This window comes from Malaclemys terrapin, chromosome 6 (genome assembly GCF_027887155.1).
Source record: "Malaclemys terrapin pileata isolate rMalTer1 chromosome 6, rMalTer1.hap1, whole genome shotgun sequence".
In the NCBI taxonomy this organism is placed as follows: Eukaryota; Metazoa; Chordata; order Testudines; family Emydidae; genus Malaclemys; species Malaclemys terrapin.
In genome coordinates, this window is record NC_071510.1 from 16246268 (window position 1) to 16264776 (window position 18509).

General features: G+C 43.1%; 1 protein-coding gene across 8 annotated transcripts in view; it reads left to right on the forward strand.

Moving 5' to 3' along the window:
* The window catches only part of MUSK (muscle associated receptor tyrosine kinase), a 78902-nt gene extending 60674 nt beyond the window's left edge, over positions 1-18228 (forward strand). For 4 of the 8 annotated variants that reach the window (XM_054033147.1, XM_054033143.1, XM_054033144.1 and 1 more), the window contains 5 exons: positions 742-901; positions 1826-2006; positions 3828-4019; positions 10247-10395; positions 12331-18228. In XM_054033147.1, coding sequence (XP_053889122.1) covers positions 742-901; positions 1826-2006; positions 3828-4019; positions 10247-10395; positions 12331-13013 — 1365 coding nt within the window. In that variant the 3' untranslated portion in view covers positions 13014-18228. The remainder of the gene's footprint in view (positions 1-741; positions 902-1825; positions 2007-3827; positions 4020-10246; positions 10396-12330) is intronic. The other 4 variants (XR_008445537.1, XR_008445538.1, XM_054033141.1 and 1 more) reach the window with 4 other exon arrangements.
* Positions 18229-18509: the final 281 nt, after the last annotated feature.

Genomic DNA, 18509 nt, shown 5'->3' on the forward strand with positions numbered 1-18509 from the left:
TCTTCCTGGGTCCCTCAACCAGCATCAAGAAAGGGAGGATGGTGGCACAGAAGCCACAAGCTAGCTGCACGCTGCCTTCACTGGGGCAATCATTCCCTGCCTGGCACCTCAGACTTAGTGGAGGAATCCCCCAGATGCACAATAGACACACGATACAGGAGCTCATCTATTTAAGTAATTGTATTTTCCTGTAATATATACTAGTAAGTGGAATAAAATCCCACCTATTGAAAACAATACCAAGATGGCCAGCAAATTACTCAGGCCCTGTTTAGACGCTTAATTCTCATTGAAATCAATGGGAGCTAAGTGCCTAAATATCTTGGAGGATCGGGGCCTCAAAGACAGAAAGCCAGGGAAAGTGTGGTTAAAAGGTCAGGTGTGTTAGCATTTCACCCTCATGACCGCCCCCTCGCAAGATGCAGATGTCACACCCTAACTGTCAGGGTGGTTAAATACTGGAATAAATTGCCTAGGGAGGTTTTGGAATCTCCATCTCTGGAGATATTTAAGAGTAGGTTATATAAATGTCTATCAGGGATGTTCTAGACAGTATTTGGTCCTGCCATGAGGGCAGGGGACTGGTCTCGATGACCTCTCGAGGTCCCTTCCCGTCCTAGAATCTATGAATCTATTTTTCTTGGCAAGCTGTTGCAGACTTGCAGCCATCAGCCGTTTCTAAAAACATCAGGAAGAAGTGCACTCTAAAAACACTAAAGCTAACTTATTCCTTCCCACCAGGTACCCCATTTGCACAGAAGGACCCCTCAGGTTTTCCCAGAGCTGTCAAACGCAGAGAACTCTTGCCGTAATCCAGGAGGGGAAAACGAACGTCCCTGGTGTTACACAAAGGACCATTCTGTAAATTGGGAATACTGCAGTGTGCCTCTTTGTGGAGAGGGTAAGGGACAGCAGCTGACAACTTCTCACAGTAGCTGTTAGTTTTAGAACATTAAACATTGATCCACAAAACTGTTCAGGGCCGTCATATCCCCAATAGTTACGATGGTAGTTCTGACAATCATGCCGGTTTCTTTGGACTTCAGTGGGAACAGGATTTGGCCTTAATGTTCAGAGTGCTTTACAAACTAGCACGTTCTCATAACATCCTGATTGGTAGAGAAGAGGAGATGAAGACAGAAAAGAAGCAAAGTGACTTATTGCCCAAGGCCATGGGAAATCCAGGTCAGAGGCAGGATTAGAATTTAGGAGTTCCTGCCTCCCAGTTTGGCACCCAGGCACACATTTCTCTTATTCATAGCTGTCCGGATTTTAAATGACCATCACAGAAATAAGTGTATTGATCAAAATGTACCTCAGCAAAGGCCCTTTTCACTACTTCCGCTTTCACTAAGCAGAGATCAGACACATTGTAAGGCTCTAGCGAACCAAAGCTATGTCACTATAGCTGCACTTGAAAAGGAATGAAGGGAACAGCCTGACTTAGCTTTACTTTTAGTCTTGGCCATTACACGTACAAAACCAACAGATTGCTAGCATAGCCCTGAAAGAGCTAAACCAATGCTTATATTTATATTCATGATGCTTTTTGAAAGATATACTTAAACTAAAAAGAAGTTTAAATACATTTGTACCTATCAGATTTTTTTCACCACTTCTTACTTTGATTCTTACCGAAGTTATTGGCATAAAAAGGGGGTTTCTTCCTTCCAAACGGCCTTCTCCTGTATGTGAAGTCATACTACTGAATTTGTAGACATCACCATAATTACCATGACAACTGGGTGACGTCAGAAGTATCGTTTAACAAAAAGTTCTGTAGAATTTAAGAGGGATGGAATCATTGTTTTTGTTTTCATTGCAGTGTCCATACCAGGAACAAAAAATCCAAGTGTAGAGACTCCCAATCTCCCTTCTTCTTTCTCCCCTACCTACTCCATGACTGTCATCATTTCCATCATCTCCAGCTTTGCATTGATAGTGATTCTCATTATCATTGCTCTTGTTTGCTGCCGAAGGCGAAAACAATGGAAAAACAAAAAGAGGTAAGCCCTAGAGATCTATAAATAAAGCCATGTAGGATTTGTTCCAGCAAATACAGCTTTGACATGGGGCTTGCAATGGACATTCCAGTACTCACTAAATTCAAATGTCTGTTTCAACTCTTAAGGCCGATAGGGCAAAGGGAAATATTAGATTGGAAACTCTTCGGAACAGGGATGTGTCTTTATATGTCTGTTCATTATTTAGCACCCTGGGGCTCCAATCCGACTGGACCCTCTGGGCACTATTAATACATTAACAACAACAAATAATGCAGGCCAAAAATTCTCATGTTCTTCCATGAGACCTAGAAATCAGGACAAAACGGTGGTGGCTTGTCTAGTGCTTCAGCTTTCCGTCACATTACCAGTTGAGGATAGCAGTGTTTCATTTTGAATTCTCATCACACTAAATCAAGGAACTTGTGACTTATATCCCGTATGACTAAGAAAATCACATGAACAGTAGCAAAGTTCATAACTACATAGGACCTCATGTAACCTGAGGGATCACTTGACAAAGACATCTGGAAACGTGTGTGCGATTAACATTCTGACTAGCAAACAATTGTTCTGGTTTCTCAGGTAATTAACAGATTCGAGACTGAGTTCAAGTTTAGCTTAGAATGTAAGGACCTACTATCCTAGGCCATTACTAGACAATCTAGATGTAGGAAACTTTCCTCCTTGGGGAGATTAGATGTGAAGTATTCAGTAGATATTTAGACATTGTTAAGAATCGAATGGTCAAAGGGAATTAAAAAGGAGCAACTCCAGCCCCATCCACTTCCAATAAAACAAAAACAAAACAAAAGGCGAGACTTTAGTCAATATATAAAAAGTTATCTGGACATGAATGTGGTTGAAAATAATATTTGTGGGTTTTCTCCGTCCTCAAAACCCTCATGCCCTTAAGGCAAATTCCTTAGCCCCAACCCTACTGTTTGTGGTTAACAGCCTGCACTGTTTGTGGAACAGGCCAGAAAAGAATTTTTCCAGCCACTAGATTCCTTCAATTGTCAAAAACTGAAAGGACGATGGTTTTTTGAAAAGTGTAACTTTGCAGAGTGCTCTGCTGAGGGGTGAGAATAATGTTTGCAGGGTATCATTATTTTTTGCTGTAGGTTCTCATGTGTTAATCTCCTTTCTCTATATTGTTGCCCCAGATTACTGAAGCCTGCAAATTCTTAATCACATGAGTAATCCTGGTTCACATGGGTAGTTCCGTTGCAACTGCTCATGGAAGGACTACTCCTGTACCCAATGGCCTGCTGGATTGGCCCCGGACCTGGCAAACCAACCTACTTAGCCTAGATCCCTGGAAACAACAACAGGCAAACTGGAAATGTCCCAGAAACAACAATACAGTGTCATGAGACACACAGTAGTGCACAACTGGTAAGAAGGGGGCAGGTAGCAAAATACCCAGGCAGGCACATTGTACACTTGGCAGACCCATATCCCCGTGTTAAGGGGCACCACACTCACCCATTGGAGACACTTCCCACACGTAGTTCCACAAGGGCATACGGGGCTGAAAATGAGGATGTTGGCATGGTGGGAGCAAAGAGGCAGAACATGTATTCATGGCATGCTATGGCCTGGCAGCCATTTTTATAGATAATCACTATTCCAGCAGCAGGGCAGGTGGGCTGTCTGTGCAAGGCTGGCAAGCCACTCTGTATGGTGTGAAGAGGCCCTGTGGACAGTCTTTCTGCACCTCCTTTTTCCAGCCTTGCAGAGTCAAGCCACAAAATGTTCACTCCTGACATAGTACCCTACTATGCTCTCACCCACTGATCATTTCCTTATCCATCATTTCAGGGAGTCACAAGCACCAGCGCTAACCACTCTTCCATCAGAGCTCCTACTGGACAGACTTCATCCTAACCCCATGTATCAGCGCATACCCCTTCTCCTGAATCCTAAATTACTCACCCTGGAATATCCAAGAAACAATATTGAATACGTGAGAGATATTGGAGAAGGAGCGTTTGGAAGGGTCTTTCAAGCAAGGTAAGTGTCCTGCTAGCAAGTACTCCTTAATACTGATACCCGGAAGACATTAACATCTGGCTAGAGTTCTGGTAGCAGGAAAATGTTTGTTCATTTATTCTAACTGACATGGAGAAATTAATTGTTCTAACCAGAATGAAATGTGTGTGTGAAAGCGTGACAAAACTAATTATAAAAACTAGGCTAATTTACTCCTGTTTCCCACTGTTGATTATTTGGTAAAACATTGTCACAAACGTTCATAGTCGTCTTCTATATATTAGACAGAGCGTCTTACTTATTCCTGTTAATCCAGCTGAATGTGTCAGCTAAATTTATGATGCATTCAGGAAAATAAGAATTTTGCTTGTTTTTACTGTGACTAGTCCATTGTGAATTTTTCAATTTTTCCCAGGATTTCATGTATGTTGGTACATGGTAGCCAGCATTTTAAAAAAAAAAAAAAAAAAAAAAATCATTTGCTAGTAGTTACTCCCCTACTGCTATCTGATCCTGCAGTTAGGCCCTGATCCTGCAAAAATACCCTTACTTGCTTAGCGGGTCCTTATTCCTGAAATTGACAACAGTTTTTCCTATTTGCCAGGAGACCGGGTCATAGGCAGTCCTAGTGATCAGAGCAGGAGTCAGGCCTAGTGATCAGAGTCCACATGCCCAAGAGAGTCAGAAATCAGAGCTGAGGGTCAGAACCAGAATCAGAGTCTGAATGCCAGGGCCAAGGATCAAGACAGAACTGGAGTCAGGAATCGGAGCGAAGGCTCAGAAATGGGTTACCAGGAATCAGGGAAAGCAGGAGCAGGGCTGGTTCTGAGGCAGGACTAAGGCTGGGACAGGATGAAAACGAGGCTGGGTGCGTAGGATCTGGACTGGAGCCGTGGAAGAGTAGAGCAAGAGCAGGGCTTGGTGAGACACAAGCAGAAGGAGGCAGAGAGTCCCTGAGCATGTGCATTGAGCAGCCAGCAAGCTACTGCTGGGCTTAAGAACTGGCCTGCTGGCTTCCTCAGCCAGGGCTGTCCATCAGGCATTCTAGCTGGCTCGTCAGGGTGTCAGGAACACCGAGCAGGCGTAGTTGCAGGGCCGTACTCCTGGCACTATTCTGAATTCAAGGAATTAAGAACCAATCCTGTTCCTATTGACTGCCGTGGGAGCAGAGGGCAGTCACTACTTTGCAGGTGAAAGACCATAAATCATGAGCAGTGAGGTAGAGGCTCACGTACGTTACGAGTGATGCAGGGAAAATAAAAGGATAGAAATAGTATCCCAGTGCTAGTTCTCATGGATATGAATTACTCTGAAGTGTTTTCCAGTATTGGTTTCTCTAAATGTTTTCAACAATTTACAGTCAGAATTTTCAAAAGAATTCCAAATTTGCTCAATTAAACCTCCAATGGCTGCAGCGGAGCTTGTGGTACACCTGCTTTGCCATCAGTGGAGTAAGATTAGGCCAGTGATGAAGCAGTTTTGAAAATCCCACCCCAGAATTGCTGAAAGGAAGTGGAAAGGCTGCAGTGTGTATTTGTCCCTTTCCTCTTTTCACGGTTAATTTCAGTGATGTGCTTGTTACTTGGGACGCCTCTGCAGGATGGAACATGACTGGCTAATGAGGTTATATGTGGAATTGTATGAGAGAGAGAAACAAAATGAACATAAACAATGTACATGCTCCTCAGAATGGACATGCGCCCACAAACCTTACTTGTGGGACTAGTCTCATTGATTGGTAAGTCAAAGGATTCTTCTTGCAAGAGCAGACATTTTAAAGGTAATAGTATGATAATACTTTGCACTGACAGTCAGTTATACCATTGACAACTTTATTAGGAAATGAATTATGTAGTAGGTTAAATTTGTTAGAGCAAGGAAATACTTCTACTGGATGAGAGACATTTTTTGTCCCCCCCGAAGGGATGTGAAGGAAGTGCACATTTATTTATACAGACAGTGTTAAAAATAACAGTTTAAAGGGCACACAGCAGCAAAATCACAGATGCTTAGCTTATGATTGACTGTTAGCTTTGATGGCTAAACTAGATGAGTTGAGTTTGAAGCAACAACAAAGCACATGGGACCAGATTAAAAACTGTGCGCCGGATGCCAAGTGCCACTCTGATGAGGCAAAGCAGCCCTACACGCAGTGTATCTGCCTAGCTAAACCAAACATCTGGAACACACTGGTGAACATAGCCCATCATTTTATTTCATACTGGGTAAAATTCACATCTATGCAGACAGGCAGCACAAGGACTATGCCCCACTTAAGCTCTATTTTGAGGGTATAGGCCAGAGATCGGAAACCTTTGGCCCGCGGCCCACCAGGGTAAGCCCCTTGGCGGGCCGGGCTGGTTTGTTTACCTGCCACATCGGAAGGTTCGGCTGATCGTGGCTCCCACTGGCTGTGGTTCGCTGCTTCAGGCCAATGGGGGTGGCAGGAAGCGGCAGCCAGCACATCCCTCAGCCTACGCCGCTTCCTGCCACCCCCATTGGCCTGGGACAGCGAACCGCGGCCAGTGGGAGCCGCGAGTAGCCGAATCTGTGGACGTGGCATGTAAACAAACCGGCCCGGCCTGCCAGGTTGCAGATCCCTGGTATAGGCTATCCCTCTGCACAGGGGTGAAGTTGACCCAAACAGAAAGGCACTATACAAGGCAATTCAAACCCTACTTAAGCTGTATGTTAAGTGAGCCTTAAATGGTATATAGATCTTTACGTAGGCCCTATTGACTTGGGTGAATTCTATCCATGGTGAATTTCCTCAGAATAATCCTCATCCCGCCAGATTCCCACATGTAATTTTCACTGCATTTTACAATTCCTTTTAATAGAAAGTTTTTAAGCGATACTTAAAGAGAACCAGAAAAAAGAGTGTGATGTGTATGAACACTAAATAGAAAGGTACTGTGCTTTGGGAACTACTGTTGGCCTTGGCTTGATGGAGAAGCTCCAGCCATCCTGATTTCTGAATGGGTTTCCCCCATATTGTTGGTGTTATCCGCTCACCTCGCAGCTTCATCAAGAATGCCTCAGAAGCCGAGCATTTCCTGGGCAAAGGTTCGCAGCTGGCATTGCTGCACAGGGTTGGTGGATAAAAAAAAAAAAATTGATGGTTCTGTTAGCTTCCAGTACTGCTAGGATGGAGCACTCAAGCTACCACATGAGAAATAATCTTTCCGTTCTCAGAAAGAAAATTAGATTCACTGGCCTATGTATGTTAATGGATGCCGCAGAGTAAATTTAGTAAGCCTCTTATTTCTCCTTGTATAATATTTCATCCCTGTAAACATAATTCTACACACCGTGCCAATAACCTCTTTGCCAGTTGGCTTCCTTAAAATTCTGATTCACTATTTACTTATTCTTGGGTGAAGCAGCATGTCAGGACAGGAAGTGACTGGCTGTTATTTACTGGCTCCCTCTGAACGTTCTTAATACAAATGGCAGCCTGTCTCCTGCAGTGGGAATTGAGGATGTAACAAGTTACCGTCACATCTGTCTTAAGAACAGGATCAGTAGCCAGGCTCACATAAGCAAAGCTGGGGCCGGCTCAGGACCTCCTAATAAAAGTAGTTTTGAGCATTATTTTATGCATCGTTGACGCTCCTCTTATAGCTCTCAAATCACATGATTCTACATAGATCAGCATGCAGCTGCCTCCTTCAGTTGGAGCTCAGCGGCCATGGCCCAGCATATCTAACAGATCATCTAAAACTCTGGGATTAAGACCATGGTCAACAACTGCACTCCTCAGGCACAATCGACCTTGCTACCATACGGGCAGACGTAGCTCCTGAGTCTGTCTGTGTGGGTAACCCTGTTTCCATTACTGGTCAGTTTTTTGTGCTGGTTGTCAACTAGGAGCTAAATTCTTCAGCTAAGCACCACATCCTATCCTGTTCTGCTCAGATGCATAGTGGGCAGAAGGCATAGACAGCTTCCTCCACCCCATACACTGTCTTGCACTGGCAGCATAACATTTAATCCAAGCACTGGAGAGACATGTACTAGCAAAAACATCAGATGGTGCAACCTGGTCCCAGGAGGAAATAATCTATTTTCAGCCCTGGAAACTGAACTCCTCTGTTTAATATCAAAACAAAGTCATTTCCGAATACTGCCCTGGAAAGAGCACTCTGTGGATTAAAGGGTTCTGTCACTATACCTCTCTGCTAAAACTGTTAACAAAGACACCAATTAGTTCCAAATCATGGTGATTTTTGCAATATAGATACTTGTCTGCTAAGAACTCGCTCAGCATGAAATTCATAGAATATCAGGGTTGGAGGGGAACTCAGGAGGTCATCTAGTCCAACCCCCTGCTCAAAGCAGGACCAATCCCCAACTAAATCCCCAAATGGCCCCCCTCAAGGATTGAACTCACAATGCTCAAAACACTGAGCTATCCCTCCCCCTAACCCTCATGCAAAGCTCATGCACTGCTTAGGCTCCACTTAATTTACACTTTCAGGATTTAAGAGGTACCTAGGCTTATTGCCAGCCTCTGCACCAGGGTGAATTTTTCACTCAAAAGAACACCATATGAAACCTGTGTTGCCTCTTATTTCTGTTCCCTATAAACCCTTCTAGGCTTTTGATCAGGTGTAATGAACCCTGGATACTAATCAGAAGAGGTGAGCTCCCTTATCTTTCTTACACTCACATTATCTATCAATAACTACAGATCACTTTCTCAAGCACCGAAACACGTGCCACTGACTGGTACATGAAAAGAGTATTGTCCCTAAGAGCACACTAGAAGTTCCGATACCCACCAGAAGGCACAAATGGCATTTTGCTTTAAAGGCGGCAATTGTAGAGAAAATGAAGAATCAGTTTTATTGCTCCTAGGTTCTGGATCTCAACAGACAAACTTTTCAGCTGTAATACTGGCTTGCCTTGGGAGATTTCTTTTTAGATGGGCATTTTGCCATTCTGTGACATTTGACAATGATGTGACATTTACAGTAGGCAAGTGCATCTGTTGCAATGCCATCAGTCTGCAGTAGGTGACAAGGAAACTGGAAGTTTGCTTTGGAAACTAGAACCTCTCATGGCTACTGAACGGTAAAATAACCTAACACTTAAGCAGTGGAAGATCAGCAGGTCAGGTGTAGTAACAGAATTCACAAATGGATGCTACCTTTTATAGGCATTAGATGGCTACATCCAGGAACTGTGTTATAATGCTGAAGGCATGGCTTCCATATCTCCATGGGTAGGAATTACCTAGAGTAACAAAACGTACACTGTTCCCATAGCTTTGACATCCCTAAGTCTTTGGCAAGCTCAGGACCCAGCATCTGTAATTAAAAGTGTTAAAGGAAGAGTGCCCGATGGATAAGAAAAATATTTATATCACAGTGGTGGCTAGAGGCCGCGACTCAGAAAAAGGCCTCAACGAGAGGCCCTGTAGCCTAGTGGATTGGGCACTGGACTGGGACTCAGGGATCCCAGGTTCTGCTATTAGTCTGCCAGGCAAGTTACAGCACCACCACATGCCTCAGTTTCCTCTATCTGTGAAATGGGGATACTGGCCTCCTTTGTAAAGTGCTTTGAGATCTGAAGATGAAAAGGGCTATGTAGCAATATTGTTACTGATGCTGCACTAAGTGACAAGACAGTGATTTTCCCTTAGTGCCAAAGCAGGTCAGTGACAGAACTGGAAATGGAGCCCAACTCTCCTGACTCCCAGCCTCATAATCTTTCTCCTAAGCCATGCAGCCTCCCAAGCTGTAGAAATCTTCCATTTATAGCATGTTACAACAGCTGTTCCTGGGCAGGCTTGTAAGCAAGCAAAGCTCAGCAAATGCTACTGTCCTCTCAAAAATATTCAAAAGGTAGAGCTGGCAAAATGTGCAGGACTGACTAAAGCGGGTTTAAAGTCCTCAGATACCCACAGAACAGACACAACAAAGGCAGCAATAGCGCCACCTTTCCCACACACTGACCATGTGTCTTACACTCCTGCCAAGGAGGAGTCACCTCTAAAGGTGAGGTGGGTTTGATTTTCATGCTCCTTCAGTCCTTGCCCTCTCCTGAGATTGCCCAACAAGGCTGCAAAATAATTCTACTTGTGGGGCACTGTTTTGAGACCCCCTTCCCCAATCCCGGCTTTTTTTTTGGTCTGGGATTTCTAATGGGAAATGGAGCTAACATTGTGTGTGTGTGTGTGTGTGAGTGCGTTTGCGCAAGTGCAATACCTCTCGTCCTATTTAGAAATGTTCTCTTTCTCCTAGGGCTCCTGGATTGCTTCCTTCTGAGCCATTCACAATGGTGGCAGTGAAAATGCTAAAGGAAGAAGCTTCAGCAGACATGCAGGCTGATTTCCAGAGGGAGGCGGCTCTCATGGCAGAATTTGATCACCCAAATATCGTCAAACTGTTAGGTACAAAAACAAAATGCTAAACTCTTGGGGTATGATTTTTCCAGGAATCCATTTGTCATCATTTTGGGTCTAAATTTTCAAAAACGTCATGCACCTAAGGTTGCCTGCACAGGATTTGCAGTTATATGGAAATTGCAAATTAAGCAATGGGCAACTGAAATTTGCTTTTGGCAAGGCCCTAGGTTGGTTGGTTTGTTTTTTGGTACATGCCAGTGCATGTTTTTTGCATTCTCTATTGGCACACGTTTGACTATTTAGCTCTAATACCATTTTTGTTACACTGAGGCAGACTAGTTTTCATATATGGCCATCAAATAAGAACCAAATCCTGCAGTGGGGTTCAAGCATCATCACTTACGTTAGTCTCTGTATCTCTTTGTTAAGACTCTTAACACAGACACCAGTTAGTTCCAAATTATGGTGATTTTTGCAATATGGATATGATGCTAAGAACTGAACTCAAACCACTGAGTCAATTCACTCAGGGTGAAACTCACGGTTGGGCACAGAGAGACTACAGGCCGGTACATACACATTTTTCTGCCTGCAGTTGAAAGATGTGGGTGAAAATCTGATTGCTTACACCTTGGCTGTATGTACAAATGAACTGGCTAGAGATGCATTTACTCAGAATTGCTATTCATTTTGCGGGCGCAAAACAGTGGGTGCTAATTTTGAGTGCACAGCTTGTCTGTTACTCATATGGCACCCATGATTGTGTTGCCTGAATACCTCATTGAGTCTTTAAAAATAGAAACAACAAGAATAGTGTCTCTCTCCTCCTCCCTTTTGGCAGACTGTCTGAAAATAGCTTGATAAATTTATTGAGTTTCTTAGAGGGAACCACCTCCATGGTGGGCTAATGGGGGGTCCCGTGTCATTCTTCCATGAAGAAATCTGACCACCAGAATTTTATCCCTGCAAACATCATCTTTCAGCTGTGGTAGAGGTCATTAACCAATGTCATCAGATGGTTCTTCTGTAAACTCCCTGAAGGTAGATTTGGCCTTTGTCATCTAGTAATCAAATCTCCGTTCATATCAATAGGAACATTTTCAGGGAAAGTTATCCATAGTGCAGGAATTCTGTAGGCAATCTGATTTCATGAAAGCTGACCTGACATATGTACTTGAGCAACAGAAGAGAGGAACAGGAAGTGCCCTAAATTAGAATCAACTTTTTGTTTATTGTTAACACATTGGATAAATTTGGAAAGGCCAAAGATACAGGAATTAACTGGTTTTATATTGCAAGGGTGTGAGGAAATGAACACTATTTGACCTATAAACCTTTCACATTGCTTTTCTCGCCAGAACCAGATGTTATCACGTTGGGAAATGTCTGTTCTTTCTCTGTCATTGGCAAGAATTTCATATTTCACAATAAGCCATATCATTGACTGTACTGAATGGCAGTCCTAAGAAAGCAAATTGTGTACGATTTTAACACTGGCTGGGTGCACTGGGTTTTCAGTGGCTGGCAAGCAGCAGAATACTGGTAATGCTCTTGTCTTTTTGGCCAGCTCTAAAATTGGTTTAATGTTGTTATTTATTGAGTAAAACTATGTGAATAATTTGGAAATCTATTAATTGAAAAATTCGTTCATTCATTGAATGTTGAAAAAACAAAAACACAGAATAAAGAATCTAGAGACAGATCTTCAAAAATGCCCAGCATCCAGTAGTTCCCATTGAGAATAATAGCTGTTTATTGTAATAATAGCAAAAACCTTGCCCTCCATAAATAATAATTCCCTTTCAAATTCAAAGGAATATTTGCTGATCATTTCTTACACAGAGAAAGTCAATGAAAGCCAGGGGGATTTGAGGGCCTAATTTGTATCTGTGCTTTTTAAAAATTTTCCTCTTCAGTTTTATTTCTGTTTTGTCATACCAAAAAAGAGACATGACTGATGGTGTATTTTCTTGCTTTCAGGGGTGTGTGCTGTTGGGAAACCCATGTGTCTGCTGTTTGAATACATGGCTTACGGGGATCTCAATGAGTACCTGCGCACTCGCTCACCGCACAACCTCTGCAGCCTGAGCCACAGTAACCTTGACGCCAGAATCAGGCTCTCCAATCCCAACCCCCTCGCTTTGTGCTGCACCAATCAGCTCGGCATTGCCAAGCAGGTGGCTGCGGGCATGGCGTACCTCTCAGAGCGCAAGTTTGTGCATCGGGATTTGGCCACCAGGAATTGTTTGGTGGGCGAGAACAGGGTGGTAAAAATCGCCGACTTTGGCCTCTCCAGGAATATCTATTCAGCAGACTATTACAAAGCCAATGAAAACGATGCCATTCCCATACGCTGGATGCCCCCCGAATCCATATTCTACAACCGCTACACCACCGAGTCCGACGTGTGGGCCTACGGCGTGGTCCTGTGGGAGATTTTCTCCTATGGCATGCAACCCTATTATGGGATGGCTCACGAGGAGGTGATTTACTACGTGAGAGATGGTAACGTCCTCTCTTGCCCCGACGACTGCCCTTTGGAGCTCTACAACCTGATGCGCCTTTGCTGGAGCAAGCTGCCTTCTGACAGGCCCAGTTTCGCCAGCATCCATCGCATCCTGGAGCGTATATACGAGAGGGCAGTGGCTGCTATCCATGTCTGAGGTGCGTACTGCAGCATGACGTTTCATCCTCATCCCATGCCGCTGGCCCACTCCTCAGTCACAACTTCCCAGCTGAACCCAAGGGGAGTTTTCTGAGTGAGGGCTGCAGGGTCGAGACCAGTATGTTTAATCTGCTAAGCCGAAAAGGTAAAGGGGAGAGACTGTACATGCCAGATGGGACTTTGGGAGTGGTGGCCACATTAGAGGAGGCCAGTTTTGCTGAGAACAGAAGCATCTTGTTCATCAATCAAGGGGCAAGTTCTCATTTTGTCTTTATAAACAGGATTTAGCTTCTGAACTAGTGAACTAATTTGCAGTAGAGTCAAGGCCTAGACTCCCTTGAAAACCAGTGAGTCCAGTCCTTAATACTGCAAATTAGTTCAATAGTTACCATTTATGATTTCTAAGGAACAAACAAAATACTCCCCTCAAAGCAAAACTTTCTGTTAACTTTAATTTCCCTGCCTTCCCCTTCTCTCGTGTTTAGCTTTTCCCTCTTTTCCTCTTCCCTTTTTGCTTTCAAATCTCATTTTTTTAAATCTCCCTTTTTTTTGGTTTCCTTTAAATTTTTTTGTACATATTCACCCCCTTTTAAAAAAAATCATTTATCCCATTTGTTTTTTCTCTTTAATTTCCTTCTCTCTCTCACACTCTAAGATTTGCCGCACAAGATCAGACCATTAGCCTGTCACATCCTGCACCGAGCAATGGCCAATGCATGATGCTACACAGGAAGGTAAACTCCCATAATGGGCACTGACCGCTGCCACTGAAGTCAATGAGAGTTTGCCTGAGTAAAGCTGAACATAAAAAGTGAGGGCCAGATTGGGCCTGCTGCTCCATGGATGTGTGAGGCAGGGTGAGGAAGGGTATAAATCTCTGCGCCTGCACAGCAGAACACCACTGCAGTTCCTGGAGCACAGGGACTGCTCTCCCCTTCCCCCCGTACCTCTTAGATATGAAACCGCTCAAGACAAGGTAGGGTCCCTCCCCTACCACTATGCACTGGCTGTGGGAGCAGGCCAGACACAGAGAGTAGGCTGCCTCCCCTGAAGGGATCCAGCAGTGGGAGCACTCCTCCTGCGTGTGGGTTGCTTTGGGAAGAGTGCTGCATCTCCAAGGTGGAATTCCTCTGTGTGTTCCAGGTAGGGCAAAATGGGTCTACGTAGCCTCCAACAAAGGGCTCATAAAGGACTCATAGGCTCAAGTGAGCCCTCAGTAAGGACTTTAGTATTTGGCCCTTCAAAATTTTGCCTCACATAAAATTTATCCAATGATGAACACTTGAACTGAGGAACAAAATGAACCCTTTAGCAGACTGAGCTATCTCAGCAAAGGAAAGCGTTTAAAAATGAACTTCCAAGTTGTTTCATTGTATTGTCTGCCAAGGGCAATTTGAACGATAGCTCAAACAGAACAATAGTTAGACTCGGGAGTGGAGGATGGAAATTTTCTATTCACTCTTTGTCCCAGTGGGCCCTGTTAAGCCCTTATGAAATACTCTTCAGTTTTGTTATGTGCACAAGTAATGCTGAAATATTATTCTGATGATGTTACAATCTTTGTCAATGCATACTGGATGGTTGTAGAATTAGTGTTAACCTTGGAGTTATAAACTCATCCTGAGTCACACTTTTATACACTTCAATAGGAGCTCATGAGTTCTACATGCAGAAAAAGTGCAGGATTAGGTTCTAAACCTGTTCCCAGTAAGATATTTCCTAATTTTACACTCAGATTAAAAACTGTACTTATACACTAGAGGTGCTCACCTTACGTTTTTAAATGCCTTGGATCAAAAATGATGGTGTTCGAATCTAATCTCCAAGAATGGGGGGAGGGGGTGGGAGGATTTTCACAAGCACTAAGTTTTTTGCCTGATTCTGCTCCTGTTGACGTCAATGGTGCAATTCTCATTGATCACAATGACAGAAGTTAGGCAAATGCTGAGCGCTTGTGGAAAAAACGTAACACCCCAGATTCATAGGCCTTGTGCATAGAGGTGAATTTCACCCTTAGTGGAAGCAGCTATAGAGCAAGAGTGTCATCCTGTGGAGAGGGATACATTCAATTTTAAATTATGGTTCAAGGGCTGGGGTGTAAGTTTAGGCCTAAATACTCTCCTCAATCTGCAGCACAACTTCCACCGACTTCTTAGATTGCACCAAGATCAAGGGTAATATGTGGCAATGTAGTAACTAAACCCTTACTTATCATTCATTACTGGTTCAGAGTCTTCTTGTCACATCCAGCATCACTCTGTAAGAAAATACCCTCTCCTTTAGCAATGCCACTGTTTCCTCTTATTTTCTCATCCCCGACTGTTTTCTCTCCCTCTTCCCAGTCTATATGTCGTCTCTATTTTTCCTTCTCTGCTGCAGATCCCAGTTCCCATATGTAGGCTTCATTCCCAACCCTTTTGACATTCCTTGTGCTAAAATTATCAGCAAGGAAATAGTTAGTGCTGATATACAGAGTGTCACTAGGAGACAATAGATGAATTGGGGTGCCAGGGAGTTCACACCTTTGGCAGCTATTGTTTCAGGCTGTCTGCACACTCAGGAAGACAACACTGCATCAGTTATTTGCAGTTCAGATCCGGCCTGCAGACATCTCTGACCTAGGCTATGGCTACACTAGAGAGTTTACAGCAGTTTCAGCTCTGCTTCATGACGTAGTCACATGTTTTCTTACATAACTAAGATTCAAAACATTTTGGTTACAGCCACAAGAGCATGGCTTAGTGTTTATAAACCACGGCTGCTTATTTCACCCAACCTAGGAGTTCGCCATTACCAGAAACAGTGCAAAGAAATAAGCTGCTTCCTCTGGCCATAGTAGGGAGCTGCAGTCCCTGCTATGGGATGTTGTGATAAGAGTGCGAGGGCACATGTAAATTGTACAGTTACCAACACTGCAGTGTGTATGCCCAGAAGTCTCACAGCCACCCTGTTGACCGAGAACTGCTTACATAGGTCAGGACACTGATATAATATCAAGAACCGCTGCTCCAGTAGAAGAACGATCTCTGCTACTTACATGGTCTTCATTACTGTAGTATTTGAGGCTAGAGAAGTGCTATAATCCTATTTTATAGTAGAGTAACTGAGGCGCAGACTCCACAAAGAGATTAAGTGACTTGCTCCAAGTTACACAGGATGTCTGCTGCAGAGCAGGGACTAGTGCCGAGGTCTGCCGAGACCCAGGCTGGTACCCCGCCCGCTGGACCATCCTTCCTGCTTTAAAAAGGAAGGACAGTCTTGTGGTGAAGGCACTGGACAGGGACTCAGGTAATCTAATTTCAGTCCCTGGCTCTGTCATACACTTCCTGCGTGACAGTCAGTATCCTCTCTTCTAAGTAAATACCTCTGTGAAACAAGCACCTCTATCTCTCCCAGGTACCACTCCTCCCTAAAGGTCTCAAGAGCGGATTTAGATTTACAGAGCGGCTGTACTCTAAACAAATAAATACATTTAAAATTTGAGAGATTGAACCTGCATTTTCTCTTTCTATGATTCCAGTGCTGGCTTCAGCTGATCACCCCTCCTCCTTTCCCCTCACCTGGCATAGGAAGTCCTGAAACCCGACTGCTGTTTCCATGTGGCTTTCATGATATTTCCAGCCCGCCCAGTTAAAAGCTCATAATCTCACATGCTATAATCTTTCCTCACTCCGCAACTGAAAAAGCGGATTCTCGTTGGAATACTACCCCTTCTTGTTGCACTTTCCCGACCAAGTCCTTCGCTCAGTGACACCGTTTCAGCCCCATTAAGGTCAATAGGGATGTACTGGTGCAAACAAGAGGAGAATTTGGTTGTCCTTGTCCAGCATTCCAGCCTTTGCAATATAAGAGTGAACCTGAAATCTATGGTAGTTAGCAATTGTTCTTTTAAATGCAACAAAGAATGTTTCCACCCTTTTGTTAGGAAAAGATTTTTTTTTCCCCCTCCCATGCAAAAACTTCCCATGATATGGGTAGAACTCACCCTTGTGTTGAGGCCCACTAGCACCTAGGTTATTTAAATGATTCCCTATTTTGGGGATGTAAGTGGTGCACAGACCTAGTGCTGGTGCCGTGCATGTGAGTGAATTTTATCCTGAGGATTCCCGCCTGTTGTATATTTTTCAGCTTGCTGTACAGAAATTGCATTATTTCAGTTTTTTTCCTTTGTTTGAGATTTCAGCTTTGTTACCGTAAGTTTGCTACTAAGAGGAATATACAGTTTTCTGTTAACAATTTACTTATTAAACTCAAATTGTTTTTAATGTGGGTTGAAGGGGGAGTGGTCTCTTGTTTAAAACAAATTGAAAGCAATTTTTTTTGTTTTGCTGTTTCTTGTTTGGATTTAAGTGTTCACGAAGAGGATAGTACAATTTCAAGTAGATTTGATTTCACATCATGTTTGACAAAAGCATTCATAGCATATATGAAGCTTTACCACGGAGGACATATAGTGTGAAGTGACAAACCAGAAAATCTAAGGGATACAGAAATCCACCTATTCATATTTTTATAGATTTAAAAACAAATTTAAATACATTTTGCATGCTTGGTTTCATCCTTTTTAATGGTCTTTTGTCAGCAACATGATGCAATCTTGGCCAAGAAGAAGTGCTCAGACATATCATGGACTAAACCTGATAGAAAGAATCTGATTTAGATTAACCAAACAGGCTATAGACACATATTCTGGTTTTATAATCTCCTGTAATTATCTGATATGCATTTCATGAATGATGCTTCTGAATGACATCCCAAGCAGCAATGTATATTTCACAGCAAATTTTGCACACTGGTACAGCCTGTGTAATTCTGGTGTGTAGTATTTTATAAAATAAAGGTATATCATGGGGAAAAAAATGGGGTACTCTTTTTATCCACCCGGCCTCCTAAATTCATGGCTTCGGAGTTTTGATACTGGGTAAGTTATTGAAATAGGATCTATTTCATGTCAGAACAGAGGGTTTATTACAGCTTTATTTTCATTATGTTTATATTATAACTATAGTTCAATGTTAATGGAGGGCACTAATTATGGATCTAACGACCTATATCCAGAGCACATAGGTACTACCTGAAATAAAGGTTGCACTTTATATTGAGGGTACATTTTTGTTTCTAATACCTTATTTTGTAATCCTTTCCAAAATGTAGGACTAAGTAAACAAACATTGTATCAGCCTCTAACAGCCAGAATAAATCAACAAAAAATGCACCAGAGAGCCATTTATTTAAAAAAAAAAATTTTTTTTACAAACATTTGAAAACCATGTGTCTTTTTACTGATGTGCTGTAAATCAAATACTGTTTATAGACCAATAAATTTATCCTGCAGCATGAGTGCAAGCACTGAATGTGTGTAAGTGAGCGTGCATGCAACTTGGTATGTTTATCTGCTGTCCCCCAGGACTCATGTAAATGTGATGCGATCGTGCATGAATTTATCTAGGCGAGAAAACTTTTATGTAAACAAACAACTCCATGGAAGAGTGGG